This window comes from Oryzias melastigma, linkage group LG19, assembly GCF_002922805.2.
Source record: "Oryzias melastigma strain HK-1 linkage group LG19, ASM292280v2, whole genome shotgun sequence".
Classification (NCBI taxonomy): Eukaryota; Metazoa; Chordata; class Actinopteri; order Beloniformes; family Adrianichthyidae; genus Oryzias; species Oryzias melastigma.
The window spans coordinates 15170419-15191078 of record NC_050530.1 but is presented as its reverse complement, the minus strand read 5'-3'; the positions used below and the strand labels follow the sequence as shown (position 1 = coordinate 15191078).

Here is a 20660-nt window from a genome sequence, read left to right as displayed (position 1 = left end):
GGGGGGGGGGGGGTGTTCGTGTGTGGTGTGCAGCTTGAGATGTGTCATGTCTGTGATAAACTTGCACTGATCTGTCAATCCCATCATGCCCTAGGAGTGAGCTTATGGCTGCACATGTCAGGTGTAGCTACAGGGCCTGTCATGACTCAATTTATGAAGGTAAATGTGTTTCAAAAAGCAGAAGCCGGCGGATTTGATGTGAGCGAGGGGGGAATGGGATCTGAAAGCCTGCACAGAAAAGAAAAAAAGCTAAAGGTTTGTGTGAAAGATTTACATGTTTTTCCAACAGGATTCCAAGAAACAAAGAAAAAAGAGCAAACTTGTAAGAATTTGAAAAAGAAAAATGTACAAAATCATGCCTTTAGTTTAATTAGGTCTAATTTTAATTGAAGTCTATTCCATTAAATATTTTCCTTTTTTTAAATTAAGCTTTTTAATAAAATGGTTTACAATATCATTTTTATTTAGACATAGATTGTATCAAATATGTTATGTTGGGTGATTTGGTGAATTCATTTTTACAACAATATTGGTTTAAAATAATGACTCTGGAAAAAAGCTCCTTAGTTAGCCACTTTTTCAAATTTGATCCTCACATTTAAAAAAAAATGTAAACGTACTATAAGGAATTAATTATCAATACATTTTTGCTTTACTTTAATACAACAATTAGTCATTAAGAAAACAATACCAACCGATGAATTTTTATCATCGTAAAGTTCTGAAAACTAGCTATTACATTTTCCTGCCAAAACTTTTTCTTGGATTTCAAGGAGGCAGCCATTTTGATACGAGTAGGAAAAGTCCTTCTACTGTCTTTAGTTAAACAATAATGAACTACAGGGAAGAAAACATGGACCAAGTTTTAGACAAAATAATTTTTTTAGGGAAAGTTTGAATCAAGCTAATGATTACAGTGCTCCTCCGCTGGCGTTTCTTTATTTGCAGTTTCACATATTCAAAGATTTTTTTTCAGTCACAAGACTCTTCCTGTTTGTCACAACAACCCAGACAACTCAAGACGTTCGTATGAAACGGATGAGACGGGATGGGGGAAGGGGAGTCCTCACAGATTCGGGGTATTCGCGGAGGTCTCCAGTTCAAAGAGGGCTTACTGTATATATAAATTGTTGTTTATTTTACTTTTCAGGCCAACAGGACTCTTATATGGATTTTTTGAGGCAATTATAGTGACAGTACTTTGTTGTCCTTCTTTGTAAAGTTGTGAATTAATGTCCTCAAATGTATTTTTACCAGTTCAAATATTAAGTGTACTTCCAAATTGAAAGAAACAATAGACAAAAAAAATTCTTAACATTAAAAATTCAGATAACAGAAAATGTTAGATTAAAATGTTTGTCTATCAGGGTAAGCTATAGATGGATGTTTTACCATTAGATTACTGTCAATTACAGTCCTTGTTAGTTCACACTTATCTCCATACTTTGTTTAAACCCATGAAATTTACAACTACAATAACAACTTAAAAGATCATAATATTTTTAAACATAGTCCATACAATACCTCTGACAAAAGATAATCTGCTACATTCAACGGGAATTTGATGCGTTTTCAAGAATGCACTAAGTGCCTATAGCTCATAGTGTTCACAATAGATATGCAGGAAGGGGCTCATCTTCTTCTTTTGGTACTCTTTACTAGCATGTGTCCACCACTTACAGCTGGAAGAAGCTAAGTGCAAAATTCTAAAGTGGTGCAAATCTCGCAAATATTGCTCCAGGCTTTTCGATGTATCAACACATTCCCATCCCCAAGTCGTCACATACTGACGTTTGGGTGTCCCCAGCTCATCGTAATATCAAGGGTCCAGAACCCTCAGGGCGTGGTACCGGTTGCGCACTGGTCCAAGGGATCCAACCAGTACCAGTACCCTTACATATAATCTTAACCCGGTACTGGTTCGCGTCCATTACTGTATCCTGTTTTCACCTGGTACCATGTCTGGTACCGGTTTGGGTCCGATACCAGATTTGGGTACCGGTGCACCACGTGTTATCGTACTGAACAGATTCTAGTTTGCGACCCGGAGGCTAGGGACTCGTGATTTAATGGGAACAGCCAGTACGCTCTAAAAGGCGAGTTGGGGACATCCAAAACATCAAAAAGTGACGTGGAGGGGCCTTATCCACATGTCAATATGTGACGACTTGGGAGTGAGATTGTGTTCAATATATAAAAGACTTGGTGTCAAACCACATTTATTAATCTCTCCTCCAGGATCTCGTTTCAAACAGTTGGCAGTTCTGCGAATAAAAAGGGACGCCATCCCTACGTCACCATCATGCTGAGTCCCTGATTCGCCAGTGTTCGGTCTGGTTTAACTTTCAACGTGCATTCTAGTTTTGTACGTAGAGCCAAAAAATTGTCGTAGAAACTTGTGTAGTGACGCATGAACACAAGAGTCTTAAACAGGAAAGCCCAAAAAATAAATTTTTGACTTTTTATTGGAAGTGGTTGCTTTAATCTCCAAGGCCGATGCAAACATTGCTTAATACCAAAGAAAATGTTTAGAACTTTGTCCTGTGAACACGACCTCCTAAAAGGTGTCCTTTGTGTTCACAAAGTCCTAGCCAACTTTGTATCAGATGGACTCACAGGAAACCCAGTTTCAGAGGTGTCGCTGCAGGAACAGCTGCCGTGCCAGACATCGACAGACACGCACACAGACACGCACGCGCACGGTATGTTACAATCGCACGACCTTTCCAGCAGCCCGTACATGCCTGTGTGCACATGTGAAGCATGTGTGGAGCGCTGGGGAAAATTCATGGCATGTCTCCATCAGACCTGCTGAGCAGAGACCTCCCGCTACGATCACTATATAATCTAAACTGGTGTGTGCATGCCTGCGTGTGTTCTCGCACTCGTATAATCAACTCTGCCACTGTTCCCAACATGTGCCACAGGCTATTTCTGCTCCCTTGTGTTGTCAACTATAATATCTTACCCTGGCCCTCTTCATTCGTTTTCATAATGAACTCCAGCCTACCGTGTCATAAACTGCTGTCTGTTAGGTTTCCTCTTTTATTTCACTCTGCTGAGGCCGACTGAGCACTTTAGCTTTTTCTTTTCCTCTCTCCTTGCCATTTTTGCTAATAATGTGTGCAAGTATGAGAAACTTTTTCAATCTTACAGACCCTCTCTGGTGAAAATAGTGTTTTTCAAATGTGTTATTGACATTTTTTCTGATGATAGAGGACATTTACAAGACAATTAAGCATAAAATTGAGTGTTCAGTCAAATTGTGAATTAGGAACAGACGAAAAAATGCCATTTGAAAAAGATCGTATTAGTGATGTAGAAATACGGTGGGCGGGGCCACAAGCTCCCTGCTCTGCTCCATCCTTCAGAATCCACTTGAGTTGCTCGCCATTTTTGTTGCAGTGGTTAATGTTAGGTTGGGTCTGTGAGGGGATGTAAACTGGCAGAAGAGCTCGTAAAAAAAAATGGATGACGAGAAGTGGGGGCGGGCTTACTAATCACCAGCTGTCCCGCCCACAAATCAGAGGTTTATAAATTTGGACTAAAAACTGTAAAATCATGAATAAATATGCTTTTAAAATAGATTAAAAGAAAATCAGAGTAAATTTTACAACCTTTTATTGAAGGTTTAAATGTAAGAAAGTGTTTTTTTAAATGCTCACTGTGTTGGAATTTAATTTGTTAGCCCAACTCATTCATATTTAATACAATTTATCTTCTTAATCAGTGGTTTAGTCATATTTTTTTTAATGTAAAATCTTTTTAAATCTTATTGAACATTATTTAACCCTTTATTATCCGTTTAGAAATTGCTATAGTTTCATTTCTGTTCTGCAATTGATTTTGTGGCCCTCCTGCATAAGACCTTCATCACTGTTTACATTTGTGCTGGTAGTTGCTCAGTAATTACTCCACCAAATGCCTCTTTGTAGTACAGTTTCTTCAGCGCAGCAGCGCAGCTTGCAGCAAGCTTTCCCTTGTTTAGTTTCCCCTCATTTTCCTTTTACATTGCAGACATGGAGCCTGACACAGAAAAAAAAAGATCTTAATAAGTGAAGGGCTATGTTTGTTGCAATTATTTCCTGTAAATGACAGTGAACGTTTTCGAACAGGAACAAAGTAGAAGAAGGTTTTTATTAAACACCGGTCGCTGAGGTGAGTTGACAGAACGTTCGATTTCATTAGAGGAAAAATGCACCCCCAAATTGTGAGATAAAATCTCCTTTGTTTTATTTGTACTACATAGCTGCGGCAACACAGAAGCATACAGGGATATTTTATTTGATTTCAGATGTGATGGTCCTATCTTGGCCGATATCTCTGTTTTAATCAGAGGGCATGAAATTTCACTGGCTATGTCCAAATTCCCTCTCTTCTCCCTAATCCCTACAGTATAGAGTGCAGGACTAGCTAGTGCCGTAGATTTTGACATAATACGGACTCTTGATGTGATGTCATCTATTTAAAAAAAAAAACTCATAAATATAACCTTTTGCAAAGACTGTTTATGGATGTCTTGAGTTTTGATGAGGAAATCTTTATGATAAAAAAAAAACGTTTTCAAATGAAAAGCCATTCAAACTCAATGTATTGTGGTCTAGCGAGCATCGTTGCAGACTAGTTTTGAACAGAGACTTCTGGCATATTTCAAGGTCACTACATCTTTCAAATTGTAGATTCATAATCCCAAATTTCAAACTTAATGTGTTTAAGAGAACATGGTGAAGGAATATTAAGTAGATTTTCTGGAACTGCTTTTGATTCCACTCAATAGCCTTTTGAACACAATATACAGCTGTTTTATTATTTAACCAATCGAATCCATGGATCAGGATATTTAATTAAAACCTAAGAAGGAGTATGTGCTTAAATTAGAATAAAAGTGAGTATTGAACGTAACAGTAAAACACTTTTGAAGATTAACCTCTTTTTAACCAACTTAACAGCAGCTGTAAAAACAGACATTGTGCATTACCCTTAAAAATGATTGAATTGTACTTATGAAGATAGTTGAAATAGTCTAAAATTAAACTTTTTTTTTACTATAGACAATTTGAATTAATAGTTAGCAAATCCAAATGAACATGATCAGCCATCTGGGTCCTTAATTACATTATTTCCTTCTTTAATACATGTTATTTTAGTCCACTTTAGCCTATTAGAACATCCAGATATGTTTTGTTGACATTTACATGTTTTTTTAATATTTAAATTGAATGACATTTGATGTAACACAATTATCTTATTTTTCAAACTACTTTAAATGTCATACAGACAAGTGTGGAAATGTAAGGCATGTTTTCTCTCAATAAGAGCTCTGAATTGATTTCAGTCTTTTTTTGAAGAAATTTTCCACAACTTTTTGTAAGTCTTTAGCAGGACTCTCAAGGAATTAACGCTCATGTCATTGATTGAGCATCAATCAAATGTATCTTTTCTTTAAGACTTTAAAACACTAGTTCCATTTTTTTAATTAAAAAACAAAAAAAGAATAAAGTGGATGTGTGTGAAACTGAAAAAGTCAAAACTCATCAAAAATGTGTGTGTATATATACATATATATATATATATATATATATATATATATATGTGGGTGTGTGTGTGTGTGTGTATATACACGTATATAGACACATAGAGACACACACGTATATATATATATATAAAGAGAGAGAGAGATACACCTCAACACCTTTTGGATGCAAGTCTTATGACTGAAAAAAAAATCTGTGAAACCGCGAATCCGCGGTGTAATGAAATGCCAATAAGCGGGCAACACTGTGTGTACATATATATATATATATATATATATATACATTTGTATATTTATATATGTATAAAGACAAGACATAAAACCTTTATTTTTTTCAACGTTTTCTGTTTTGATTTTGTTTATTCCTGCTACTCAAAGCTGCAGAAGCTGCATTCTTTCAAAGACAAGCTGAAGGCTTCAGACGTAGTTTTGTGGCCACAAAGGAGTGGCTTTAAAACAATCTTCCAAACAGTAAGGCGTGAATCACTGCAATTAGCCATCGCTAATCAAGAACCTTTATCACAAACACAACAGATTTTACATCTAATCCTATTTTTTTCAAATATGCAGCAACACGTTATGTAACATTGCATTCTGGGTCAGCGTAGAACTGCAGCTTTGGTGGTAACTTACTCTCTACTGACAGGGTGATGGGCTGGCTGGTCTTGTTCTCCCCATTCTTGTCATTTACCGCCTGCACATAATAGCGCCCGGCGTCTGGTGCCACTGTCGACAAGATAACCAGAGTGTTGTCCAGAGTAATGGCTCTATGGGGGGGACAAAAAAGAGAGAGAGAGAGACAAGATTAACACATTTGATAAAATAACCTTAAGATTAAAGGGTATGTGGCAGATTGTTCAGTAAGAGAAGCTCCTTCAACATGCGACAAGTGTGACCACACTTGATCCCAGAGCTGAACGGAACATCAAACATTTTACCGTTTTAATTACGCTGTTCAAGCAGCATTAGGTCTATTGATTTGCGATGTGTAAACAATGTGCAAGTGCTGAATGAGCAAAGCTGAAGACTTGACATCATCTCAGACATGATATCCTTGCATAATAAGCCCAAGCCTTTTAAGACCCACTCTGATCAAAATAGTGTTTTTAGTGCTTTTAACATAGAATGTTTCTCATGATAAAGGACTTCTATAAAGAAAATTAAGCTTAAAATTGCGTTTCTGAGTATTTCTTTAACAAAATTTGTGGACTGTTCAGAAAGGTTGCTCTTTCTCTCAAACGGTCTGGAGAACGTGGTTTATCTATCGTTCTCATTAGGATCCATGTCTTGGAGGAGTTTCAGTCTGTCTGTATAACCCTACAGAGCACATAATCTGCAACATTGAGGGTTTCAACAATATCTTTTGGGCAACTAATAATAGTAACTATGTTGTCCCTCTTTTGCTAGACTTGACAACACCATTCAACACAGTGTGCCACAATTATATACTGTCCAATTTAAAAGGTTTGGTGTGAGCATGCCTGGATCTTACTCTTTAACTGTTCCACTGTTGTTTGGGATTCCACAGGGCTCTGTTTTAGGACTTCTTCTATCATGGCCTGCAGCAGCTCTCATCCACTCCCTCAGGCTCCATCCTAAGAAAGCACTGAGTTTTCTTTCATTGCTACACTGACGATAGTCTGATTTATTTGCCAAATAAGTAAAGTTTCTCTCTTACATTCATTACGGTCTACAAAACATTAGGTCTTGATGGTGCTAAGCTTTTTAAGTTTTAATGACAAAGTAATGGTGTTCCACCTGTGGCATGATCTTGTGACCCCGCTACAGTGGAGTGGGGTGTCCCCTGGCTCTATACTTTTAAAGCAGTTTGTGTAAGACCTGGATTTTAGTTTTTTCTTATTATTTTACCTGATAAGGTATTAAGAACATGTTGTTATTTACAATAATGACCTGGGATGTGGAGAAATACAAAGGTAGATAAAAGCACATCAGAATATGTCCAATTTGCATCAAGAAAACTATTCAGTCAAAAATAATTCTGGAAAATATATATAGGGTCAATACATTTTTGGTTAAAACGTGCAGGATTCAGTCATTGCATTACAGTCCAAATTGGACAGTGATTTTAAACTTTACTGTGGAGTGAACTCGGTGGTTAAATCTTTTATTTGAGGCAGTTGGGAAGGGGGTGAAACCATTTTTACCAAAACAGGATTTTGAGGTAGTAATTCATGCTTTTATCACTTTTTATGTACTTGTCGTTTGTCATTTAAAGGTGCAAAATAAATAAACTTAAGCTGAGAACTTGAGTTGAATCAGGAACTAACAAAAAAAATAAATAAATGTTGGAAAAAGATTGTATATTTGTGACGTAAAAAGAAAAACGCAGAGTGGAGCACAAGCTCCCTGGTTCGTTCCATCCTGGTGCATCCACAGCTGCATTCTACCAGGTGACACATTCATTCTATTTATCAGTAGCTGAACCAAAACTTGAATAGATAAACACCATGCCGTTTGTCACCAGGTTTCCTAAAGGCCTTTGTACTGACTTCCTTTTGATCTTTTTTTTTTTAATTCTTTTCTTTCTTTAAGCCACCACATTGATGCAACAGGGAAGCCAGGTAGAAATCCTCTCCGCTACCTACTGTTACAGTCCAATGGCCCTGTTTACAATCAATATTTTCTTATTATCTGCGCCTGTTCAACAATCTGATAGCAGCGTTCCGACTGGGCGCCTCCTTTTCCTCCACATGTATCTTTTCCCTTTCGTCTCAACCATCTGTGCACTCCTCTGTCCGTTCCTCCGTCTCCTACACTCTATCTGTTCCACCAAATGCAGGATGTCACACAAATGGACAACAATTACAGCAGATAAAATATTTGCAGTGTATTTACAAAATAGATGTTAATATTGGACATCTTTCTATCTGGAAATTTAGGATTTAAGAAGAAGAGTCATTTTTCTAGCTGAACTGCAAAAACATGAGTTTTTAGGATTTTAGAAATAATCAACAAAAAAGATTAACTATCTTTTTCTTAATTAATAGCAAAAATAACAAATTCAAAAATTTTGCTTTCCAACAGAAATTTTCATTCATTGACTCCAGGCAGAGATCCATCTTCAGGCTGATTGATTTTCGAAAAAAAAAAAAAAAAAAGCAGCTCTAGTCACTGAGCTTATTTAGGATTCCTCGCACATGTCGAGATTAAAATAAAACTCTCTGTAAAGAGGCAGCCAGGCCTCAATGGCTGCAGCTTATGATCTGCAGTAAATATTTTATGCTAAATCGCTGGAGCGGTGACATCCTGGACACACAGCAATGAATTATGGATCTCTTCTGGGATGTAGAAAAAGCAGAAGTGTCCAAGAACAGTGGATGGATCTGAGGTGACTTTGGAAACATTTTGGACAAAAAACTCTAGTCTAATGTATGCAGATGTGTATAGAATAAAGGGAAAACACAATCACATTTCTTCTTCTCCATGATGATCTTCAAAAAATATATTTTTCAATTTTTATCAAGTACGACTATGTTACTGTGTCCCAGGGTTACTTTGAGCCAAAGTTGTCCTTATACCTAGTAATAATACACATATATACAAATTCACACTTGAGCATAATCAAAGCACACACAAATGCATCTACAGACTTAAGCCTGGTTTCCACTGGGCGGTACGGTCCAGTCCAGGCCAGTATTTTGAGCTTTTCCATTATAAAATGGAGCCAATGAGCCGGACCGCTCTGTCCCATATTTGGGCCCTCATTGGTTGGTCTACAGAAAAATGCAACAGACCAAATTATCAGATCAAATTTGGGGTGTTTTTAGATCAAGTTCGGGGTGGTCTGCCGCTTTTATGGGTTTTATGGGCAGAATTTATTTGAGATATTAAACGAAAGCAAAGTGGCATTTGTCGTTAATGGTAATTAAGAGACACACTTTTGCTAATTAGAGTTGTCACAGCAAATGTCCAATGAACCAAAGATGACGAAACCCTGTATGCGTGAATGTTGGAATTGGCTCACTGCATGACACTCCCTGATACTTTATGTGTGTACTATGGATGCCTTCAAATATGTATGATCTTCTTTTAGATCTGTGTTGACAAACAACATGTGACTATATTTTGCATTTTTGGGAGTTATTTGATAGTTTTTTTTATAATATGAAAGTCATCTATTCGTTTAAAGAAAATTAGAGCTGTCAGGCGATTAAAATTTTTAATCGCGATTAATCGCATTGTCCGGAGTTAACTCGCGATTAATCGCAAATTTACATGTGGCCTTTTTTTAAGGAAAAAAATGTGTGGTTCGTGGAATTTAGCAGTTCTACATTAATTATGAAAACAAGAATGGTAAAATTAATAGTTTTCATCAGAAATACTTTATTTTGTAACATTGTATTGAGATAAACTTTCTTAACAATAAAAGGCTGTAACATAAAATGCCTAACAAAAGCCCAAGTGCAAGTGAAGGGCATTTTAAATTCAAAACTTCAATCAACGTTCAGTAAAATAAAATAAAAAACATCAAAAATAAAATTTCCATAACACTTTCATGTTCATTTTTTTGTCAGGACCAAATCTTTTCCTCCTCTGTTGAACTACAGTAATAAATGAAATAGAGATTTATCATTTCCAATTAACTTTTGTTTTTTAAAACATTAAAGACTGAGAAAAGCGGGATACACTGTGGATAGTTTGACAGTCTGTTACTGCCGCCACGTTCTCTGGCTGCAGCTCGATGTAGCGACATGTCCAGCGGAGCTCATGCCATGAATATGCCGGCAGACAGACCGCTATGCTGGGGCTGGATCACGCTTAAACCTCCAGAACATTTATAACGTCCCCCGGTGCGCTTGCTGTTCGGAACGTCTGGGGTCCGCAGCTCTCGGGACGCGGCACCGGACGCGAGCTGGTAGCACCGGACGCGAGCTGGTACCACCAGACGTGGTACTGGACGCGAACCGGAGCCGGGTTAGGGTGCAGGAGCTCTCCAGGTCCTAGCGCCGGGCCGGTTTTAGCTCGCAGCTCGGTGTTTGGAGACCCGCCCGTGATCGAGTGAGAGCAGCCGGTGAGTTAAAGGGGGGACGCCCGCGAGCGCGGTATGGAAAGGCACGTATGAGAAAGTCCGCGATTAATGCGTCAAAAAAATTGTCGGCGTCAAGCACATTTCAGATTAATGCGTTTTTAACGCGACAAATCTGACAGCCCTAAAGAAAATTATTTAATTTTAATTGTTTCAAGTTTAATTTTTAAAATTATCAGAGTCATTGAAATTGAAAAAAAAAAAGAATGAATGAAAGACCTTATTGAACCTTTAATTATTTAAAATTTGGGTATGTGTGGCTTTCTGGAAAGACATAAATGTTGATGTGTAGGCTGTGATTTTTACACTTTTTCTGTTATCCTGCAAACCAACCCAAGAATTCAAGTTCAGCCTTAGTCATCTTAGCTACCGTAGTTCACATTTGAGTTCCTAAGCTCCCAATCATCCTAAAATAATTTCCAAAGACCATCCAAAGTTCAATGGCCTTCACCAAGCACCAGACAAACCAAGTTTCAGCTGAATATCATCCGCAGTAATTTCACATTTCCTCACTCATTGAGAGCAGGAGGCAAATTTTCCTCTTGCTGGTTGATTTTAATGTGCTCCCCCACAGAGCATCTCTCTCTCTCAGCCTGTAATCAGTGCTGGTGCATGGGGTGGGGGGGTGGCACACAAAACACAGCTTGCTCAGCAGATTTCACTGCTCCCAGAGCTTGCTGGGCTTCAGGGATCAAAGACCACACTATGCTGGAGGAAAATAAAAGCAAGCCAATTACCCTAAATAGCTTTAACATGTTAAAAGGTGGAAGAAAAAAGATTTTTGACCAGCTTGCTGAGGCGACATCTTTCCTTTTTTATGTGTTCATCTCTCATTCTCCGTCTGAGCAGATTCGGCGATTCTTATTCAACTCCCAAACTGTCAGCCGCGTTGCGAACAGCTGTCTGAATCCCTCCTGTAACAATGGCTTCTGGTGTATCCAGCACGATGCAGGGATTTATCAGGGACACAGAGCAGAGAAATTTGGACAAATCAGATATGTGTGAACACGTCTCCATCTCTGACAAGATTTTTTTTTATTTATTCCCACATCTCAAAATGTTTTTTTTTTCTTTATTCCAAACCAATTTTGTTTCCCATTATTATTCTCTGTGGAAAACTGTAAATAAATAACTGGACTCTATGACCCCTCCCTCTGGGGTTCCAAACAGGAAGTATTTGCTGGTTCCAAGAAGCCAAAATCCCATAGACTTCTATAGAGAAATAAGCAGCTATAACTCAGTCATTATATTTGTCAGAATAACCATTCTGGCTCTGCTACGTTTTTAAACACGTTCTTGCTAATCCATTTTGTTTTTTTTCACAGTATATTTTTGTATTTACTGGCCAATCAGATCCCTCAGTAAAGTACACAGTTTTTCGACTAGAAGTTGTGATTTTTGCATAGTTTGGCTGCGTGTGACTTCTATGTCACTTCTTAGTAAATTGCAACAACCTATAGAGGTGTGTGTATCAGTATTTGCTATTTACAGCAACATAGAAGAAGAAGCACCACTGAATCTTACAGTTCAATCACACCAAACGCAATTTGCGCAGCAGAGACAACTAGTTTCAATGTTAAGTCAATGGTACATATGCGAATCGAGGCGATCTGAAGACCCATGGCGCAATTTAAGCAACGTGTGCGCCACAGCGGTCTGGCAGCAGCTCGATTTGAGCAAAGAGCAGTGAATTTGCCGCATGGCGAAAAAGGGGCGGGCCACACGATTTTGTTGCACGAATCGCGTTTGGTGTAAATTAACCTTTATGGATGACGAATTCTTCGGATGCAGTGATTTGAATCAATGTAAAGAGTTTAGTTAGTGGTCCCCCAACCACTGGGCTGTGGAATGGTACTGGTATGTGGATCAATTGGCACCAGAACGGCACGACACATAATCAAATATATCCGTTTTTTTTTTTTTCTGTGATGCAAGAAAAGTTATGTGAAATGCTATCATTATCTAAATAAATTGCATCGACCACTAGAGGGCACTGTAGGTGTTTCTATCAGTATTTTCAAAATACACTTAACGCAGAAGAAGAAGCGCAGCTGAGTCCTACAGATGCCAAATTCAACAGATTCAGTGATTTGAAGTAATATATAGAGGTTAGTTTATTGGTCCCTAACCACTGGGCCGCGGACTGGTACCGGTCCGTGGTTCAATTGGCACCACGCCACGGAAGAAATAATTTATTAAATGGATTTATTTTTGCTTTTATGACATGAGAAAAGTTGTATGTGAAACAATTCTTTGCAAATGGATAAGGGATTAGTGCAAGGACAGAAGAATGGATGGAAAAACAGGCTACGACTTCAAGACAAAAAAAATGCTCTGATTATCTAAATAATTGTTAATTTGCTAATATATTAGATTTCCGCTATGTTTCTTGAAGATGAATTAGCATCAATATCTTACAATAGTGAAGCATATATTCAGATGGAAATAAACCGTTTTGTATGGGTGACATCATACTCACTCCATCCAGTTCTTTTATACAGTCAATGGGTGTGACGGCTGTTCAGCTTCTATGTGTCCAATTTTCACTTACAGCAACAGTCTCACATGCATCCACTTTCTAGCGGATCAATCATTTACTGTTGGGCATAAAGATGTCCTGTCATCAATAACAATCTAAAAATGTATGTTTGATTGAGACGGAGAGATATGGGGTTTCAATTGTTTAATTTGTCCGTAGCTGTTTCCTCTTTTCAGTTTCCATTATTGCGAATAAATTAAATTTCAGCTAAATGAAATTAGCAATGATCCGGACTTGCTCTTGTTAATTAAAAAGCCATCATTCCTGGACTCCGTATTGGAAAACACAGGCTCAGGAGTACAGTTCCAATGAACCGCTGACGTTGTCGGTCTGTATTTGTGTGTTAGTCCCAGACTGACAGTGTGACAAAGCTGGTCCTGGTCTAACACACACATGCACACACATAGTGGAGTGTTTTTGTTTTTTTTGGCATCTTCTGCTCTGTGCCTCTCCACTGGGCTGTGAGGATCCTAACCTCCCTCCACAGCTCCAGACCTCCATTACATGCAGACAAATGGCCCAAGTTGGCTGATGGCCTCCCCCAGGAGAGCGAAAGGGGTCGACAGGATCACGCCGCTCACGTGGCAGCTGCAAGCAGCGGGCAGACGAAGGGCGCAAGAAAGCGCAAGCAACAGGCTGCAGAGCGCCGCTGCTCAGTGGACCTGGGATTGAAAAAGCCACAGCTCCTGGGGATGGAGGGATGAAGGAGGGAAAGTGAAGAGAGAGTTCTGCTCGCAAAAACAGTCACTTGTTTTCACACCAGGGGCATGAACTGGAGATTTGTGTCTCACTGTTCGCTTTCTGCCTCCCCACTGTCTGCGGCTCATTCAATGTTCAGACAACCCGAGTGAGATAAAACAAAAAATATAGAGACATTTGAAGAAGTTCAAGCTCAGAGTTTAGAACTCTAGATTTTGAACACGTCTTTCTGTTCATGTTTGGTTTAAAAACATGTTAATGAGTAGATCTATAACAGAAATATTAATGTACCAAATTTTTGAGAGTGTTTTTTTTTGCATAATTCGGCCAGGGGTGCAACTTCCATCCATCCATCCATTTTCTTGACCGCTTCGTCCCTTTCGGGGTCGCGGGGGTGCCGGAGCCTATCCCGGCTACTGATGGGCGAAGGCGGGGTACACCCTGGACAGGTCGCCAGTCTGTCGCAGTGGGGTGCAACTTATATATGCTTTTAAAAAACAAATATAAAATCATATATTTGTTATTTGGACTGAATTTTGATGCAAATTTAATGTGTGAACTGCGTTTGGGGTGAACACACCAGATTTGTTCAGAAGTGACTTTTACTTTAGTGCGACTTTTATAGGATTATTTTCTTCTTTATTATGCATGTACTTCTTTATTATAATTCGGAGCAATTTATAGTCTGAAAAATAGGGAAATTTGTTATATTTTACTTTTTTTTATATATATACGAGAAACAGCGACTGCAAGAAGGCCCTAGTTCAGATTCCAACTGGGATCTTTCTGTGTGGAGTTTGCATGTTCTCCGATACCTTTCGTGAGTTTCCTCCTATAGTCAAAAAATATACTTTCATAGGTTGATTGGTGGCATGCGACTGGCCACTTGTCCCCAACTTGTACCCATCTTTGTTTAGGAGTCGTTGGGATAGGCTCCAGCAATGTTGCGGCTTGAAAAGGGGTTCAATGGGTTCAGAATTTGGATGTATGGATGAAGAAAAACATAAAAACCCACAACAGTAGAAATGAATTAACCGCTTGGCGAATGAAAAACATTCTTAAATATTTTAACAGCTTCCAAACCTGAACTGACTGTTTCTAATAAAGCATTAAAGATCCATGCTGACAGTGTCGCCTCATAGAGAGCTGTGCTGTACAAGTGGAAGTGACTGGACATGAATGCACTTCACTAAATGAAGACGCAATTTGTTTATTGTTGTACAAAAAGAAAACAATGTTACTTACAAATCCTCTGTCATTGTTATTGATTAAATACAACCGCAAATCAATTGTTGGCCTCTCTGTGAATCCTAGTGTGTTGATGAAATCTAGAAAATAATAATAAGGTGTGTTATTTTAACTGATTTGAGAGAAAAATTAAAGAAATTTGAAAGGAATATTCATTACAGAAATAGTATTACTAATAATGTTTTTTTAAAGTTAAATCTGATAAAAACTTCTACTAAAACAAGTTTGCTTATTGTTTGTTAAACAGTCAATAGAAAAAAATTACAAATCATAATTTTTTTGCAGTTAATTTTCAAAAATAAATTGCATTTTGTGTTTAAAAAGGTTGAACAAGAGCAAAACACTGCAATGTTAAGTTCAACAAAGTTAGAAAAAACATTTTTTTGTATTGTTTGTTTGAAACATTAAAAAGTTGTACATGGAATAATCATTTTATGAATCCACCCGTTTCCCTTATTTTGATGCTAAAAAAACAATATTGCCTATTAGGTTTCCATAAATAATCAGTTTTTCAATGTTGTGCATTAAAAATACAGAATTTGTTTGAATAATTGCCTTAAACTGGTAGAAACTCTAAAACCAAAAGATTCTATTTGATGGTGGAAGAGTCATAATTCTGCTTCTTTGTCCGGATTGACAAGAGGTTAATAGAAAAATATGCCATTTTGTACACTCTATGTTTTTATTGACTTTCTTTTATGCTCTAAAGATCAATGTTAGTCAGAATTTGATTGTGAGGAAGCAACAGTAATGCACACTGACAAGATTTTCAGCCTATATTTTAAAATAGGAGGTTGCAGTAACTAGACTAAGAAAAATCTATTACGTGCGACAATGTAATAAACAAATAATTTACTGTGGATTTTATATCAGAATCAGAATCAGCTTTGTTGGCCAAGTACAGTGTATATATATATATACAAGGAATTTGGTTCCAGTGACTTGTGCTCTTGTGTGCAAAAATCTAAATATATATATATTGTATATATTCACGAAATGAAAGGATACTTACAAAATGCTAAAAGTTTTGGAGTTACTTTAAAAAAAATACTGCAAAAAATCAAAAATAAAACCTTGCTGAGACTGTTCTAACTCTGTACCTTGTTAGTAACACGTAAAAGCAAATAATGGTAGACACCGCTACATGTTAGCTGTGTTAGCATAAACTAATGTTTATTAGCTAAACCTAATGTCAATAGCTGCGTTTCCATTACACTTTTGCGCAAAACTTTTTCGAAATTTCTAGAATTTCGATAAAACAATGTTTCGAAAAAACAGCGTTTCCATTAAACCATGATTATGCGAAAAACTCGAAGTAATTCCCGCGATAAGTCATTAAAAAAGCATGACGACGGATATAAACACTATTTTCATGTGCAGTAGATTCATTCACATTTCTGCCACGGAGCTAGCTCTCATCCTTCCCATCAGAGAAGACGTCTACGTCTGATCCGAGCCTTGGAGCGGCAGGCTCCTTAAACGTGGGAGCGGCGTAGAGTCAAACAGTTTTGGGAAATCGTGGTTGAAGAATTCACCGAAGAGCTGTGGATTCAGCATTTTCGCATGACACGCTCAACTTTTGATGAGCTGTGCGATGCTGTGGGACCTCTTGTGGCTCCCGCTGTGCGGTGCCCAAGGCAGCCAGTTGCTGTGAAAAAGCGCATTTGACCAGCTTTTCCTGCTTCCTGTCCGAAACGCCATATCCGGTTAATGGTCACGTGACTCGTTTGTTTCGAAAAAAGTGTTTCCATTACAGTTTTTCGAAAAACTACTGTTTCGATACGGCCCAAATACCACCTCCTCTAAGCGCAAAAACTTTATTATGAAAAAGGCGAGTTTTTTCGAAATTGTGGTGTTTCCATTAGGATAATTTAATATCGAAATTCCGTTTTTCGAAATTTCAGAGTTAATGGAAACACGACTACTGAGACTATGCTAACTCAGAATGTTGTCAGTAACACATAAAAAAAATAAAATAAAAGAATAAACACACACAGTGGGTTGCCACAACACATTAGCCAGGTTAGTGTATTTACAATGATGCCCAATCTTGTTTGCAACTCATAAAAAAAACAGGTTCAACCACTGAAAGGACATTACTGTGACTATGCTAACTCTAAACCTCAGCTTTCAACATGTAATAAAAACAGACTTATACTGCTAAACAAACACTGCTGTGACTATGCTAATTCATCATGAAAGAGCGCTGTACCTCTCAAAATCGCTTTGACATTAGTGAGCACAACCAGAATGAATCCATGTATAAGACACTCCGAATTATAAGGCGCACTGTTGTTTTTTTGAAAGAAAAAAAAAAACAACTTTTAAGTATGTCTTTTAGTGTGGAAAATACGGTATTTATAATTTATTTGTTTTCTCCTTTTTTATCTTGTCATCTGCTTTCAGCTGCTCTGAGGAAACATGGAGGAAGGGCTTGGCCATTCACCGTTCCTCATGACTAATGTAGAATCTATAGCATACTGACAGGAGCCCGGCATCACAGGCAGAGGCCATTAATTGATCAGCAGCTCCAGCAGATTACTCAAGTGAACTGCAGTGTGCGTGCGTGTCAGGGATGTCCGCCCACCGACTCCTCCAGGTCAGGCTCCTCTGTGCTCTGTTTTAACAGACGTCTCTACAAGGTTGCATTAGTGTAACGCAGATAAATCCATGTCAAAGTGCCAATAGAAAGTTTCTTGGTGAAAAACAATAAGTACTGCTTGTAGAGTGGTTGTCAGACACGCGGGAAACGGAAAGAAGGTAGATTCCCGCCGCTGTATTCCGACACAAGTTCAGCTACTCGCTAGCAGCCCTGCAATTCCCGGTAAATGTGTTTACTGACGGATGCTCTGATTATACACCACATTAAGTCTCCAAAATAACACAACAAATCACGCCAGCGGAATAGGCTGCCGCGTGCATCCCTATTCAGTAAGGGAAGAATAATGACATTTAGCTCTAAATAAGTTATCTGGCTCTTTGCATCCCGCTTTTCATCACAATGCATATAAAGTGGGAGGGACTTGCTGAACCACTGCAGGTCAATTATCAAGTCTCACGTTGGGCTGTAAACTAGAAGAGCTCCATCGTAGGGAAGCACAACAACAAATCTGAAAAGTTTGTTGGTAGCACTGTCAGCGACAACAGAGGGTTTTTTTTTGTGTGTGCCAAGACCAGCAGCTGCACAGGCCACATGGCAGAGCGCGAGCAGCCACCGAGCTACAGTAAGCTGCTGCCTTGCCAGGGGCAAGCAGGCAGCTTGGAAGCAGAAATGAAGTATTCATTACATTTCTGCGGGCTGCTTTTGCCCATCCTGCGTTTAGTCGGTAAACTCGTGGTTATCTGTGAAAAGTTCATGGAAAGTCTTTCATTCATTCATGTCAACAGACATTGGGCTGTTGGTGGAGGCATATTCTGTCTTTTCAAATACATGACCCGAAAAGTCTACAGTCGAAGGTCAAAAGGGCATTTGTGAAGTACCGTGACAGTCTACCAGAACAGGTGTGATGTGAAGTGATGCATTCAAACCCATCAAATATTTTGCTAGGGTTACACTTTTGAGAGGAACACATTCAACATCGCTGCCAGAGTTGAAAGGACCAAACGTGCCATCGCTTTCTCTAAGGTTAGACCACAGAGAAACACCTGAACGCCAGAGGCTACGTCTCAGGAAGCAGGAATCTCCTTTGGCTTGTTAAATATTAGTCCTTGGTGGTACAGTGGGGAACACTTTTTAAAAAATGACTTCAGGAAAAATGCTGCTATGAGAAAAACAACTCTTAAAACAATAAATGCCAAAGAAGTTTGAAAACACAAGACTTAAAGACCCGCTTCAATGACAATCATGTATTTGGCGATTTTGCGGTATTTTCTAAAGTTGGAGGGCATAGATAAAGGAAATCAAAATTGTATTTCTTCAAATCTTTTAATTCATATTGTTGCATATCAGGAGCAGACAAGTCTTTTGGCTTAACCCGTCAAGGTTCCCACAGCAAATCAGCTTAGGAAGACCCAGTTGAGAAGGAGCCAGTAGGGTCTTGCCTTTAGGACCCACATGTTGGGCGGGCCAAGAGCTCTCTGCTCTGCTCCATTCTGATGTATCCACTTGTAGACAAATAGATCCATGTACGTCTTTGTTTTCCTTGCCTGAGCTGGAATCTGGTTTAAAACTGTACGACTGGATAGCTACAAAGTAGTTCTCCATTTTTGTTGCGCCGGTAATGTCATCAAATTCTCACCCCCAAGTCGTCACATGCTGATGTTTGGTTAAGGACCCTTCTGCCTCACTTTTTGATGTCTTGGGTGTCCCATACATGTTTTTTGATGTGCTGGCTTTATGTAAAATCAAGGGTCCACAAACCCTTGAGCCACGTAACCGGATCTGGACACAGGCTGGTCCTTAGGACGTGTCCAGTACCGGTACCCAAAGTCAGTACCCTAACCCGGCAATCGGACGCAGTACTGGATGTGGTACCAGACGCAGTACTGGGTGGGAACCTGGCCCGAATACAGTATGGGACGCAAACCGGTACTGGATTAAGGTACTGGTACTGGGTCAGGGTACCAGTGCACTTCATGTCTCGGTATTGGATCGGTTCCAGATGCAGTACCGGATGCAGACCGGTCCTCTGGGATGCGTCCGGTACCGGTACCCAAACCCAGTGCCTTCACCCGACAATCAGACGTGGCACTGGATGTGGTACCAGACACAGTAGTGGGTGGGAACCTTGCCCAGATGCAGTATCGGATGCAAACCTAGATTAGGGTACCGGTACTGGGTCAGGGTACCAGTGTGCTTCATGTCCAGATACTGGACCAGTTCTAGTTCGCGGCCCGGAGTTTGGGGACCCGTCTTGTAATTAGTACAGCCAGCACGTGAAAGAAAACGATGAGTTGGGCACGTCCAAAACAGCAATTTTTGACACAGAGGGTCTTTAACCAAATCCCAAATAACTTGGGAGTGAGAATGTGTTGGTACTGTTAGCTTCAAGGTGTGTGAAGATGTAAGCTACAGGGACAGTGCGAAAACAGTGAGCTCTTAACAATGGGTAGGGGAAGGGGGGCGGGGTTGCTCAAAGCCAATGATACCACCCAACAACAATCATAATCAAAAGACCATGGGTACTCTTTGAGAATTGATCAAATTATGATCGGAGTGGGTTTTTAAAAATTAGCCGTTACAGTTTGGGCACTAATTCCAGTTCCAGTTTCACCACTTTCAATATGTTTAATTTAACCTCAACAACATAAAAGTCTTGGCTTGATCAGTGTGTCCCTGATCTAAACTCTCCATCAATGCTGCAGCTCTGATTATCTCTGCCTGACTTAGTGACCCTGAATCTGACATGACTCCTGAATTCTCCGTCTGCCTTTGGCCCTATTGCCTTCCTTTAAACCCATCGGACCTGCCACGTCCCCTGTCTGGATACTGCCTTCTGGATTTTTGGACTTGAACCTTGGATAAGGATATTGGATTATTAGACTAGATTTTTCTGCACCCCAGCTGCACTGGACACTTGTCCTTGCTACTCTATTTCCACCTTGTGTCAGTGGATTCTGCAGATTTCTCCTCCTAACCTCCTCCACAGTAAGCT

General features: G+C 39.1%; 1 protein-coding gene across 5 annotated transcripts in view; it reads right to left on the bottom strand.

Annotated features, from left to right (window-relative positions):
• Nucleotides 1–20660, bottom strand: part of sdk2b (sidekick cell adhesion molecule 2b) — a 414280-nt gene that overhangs the window by 86151 nt on the left and 307469 nt on the right. For all 5 annotated transcript variants that reach the window (XM_024284902.2, XM_024284901.2, XM_024284899.2 and 2 more), the window contains exon 5: nucleotides 6167–6300. In XM_024284902.2, the coding sequence (XP_024140670.1) occupies nucleotides 6167–6300 (134 nt within the window). The remainder of the gene's footprint in view (nucleotides 1–6166; nucleotides 6301–20660) is intronic.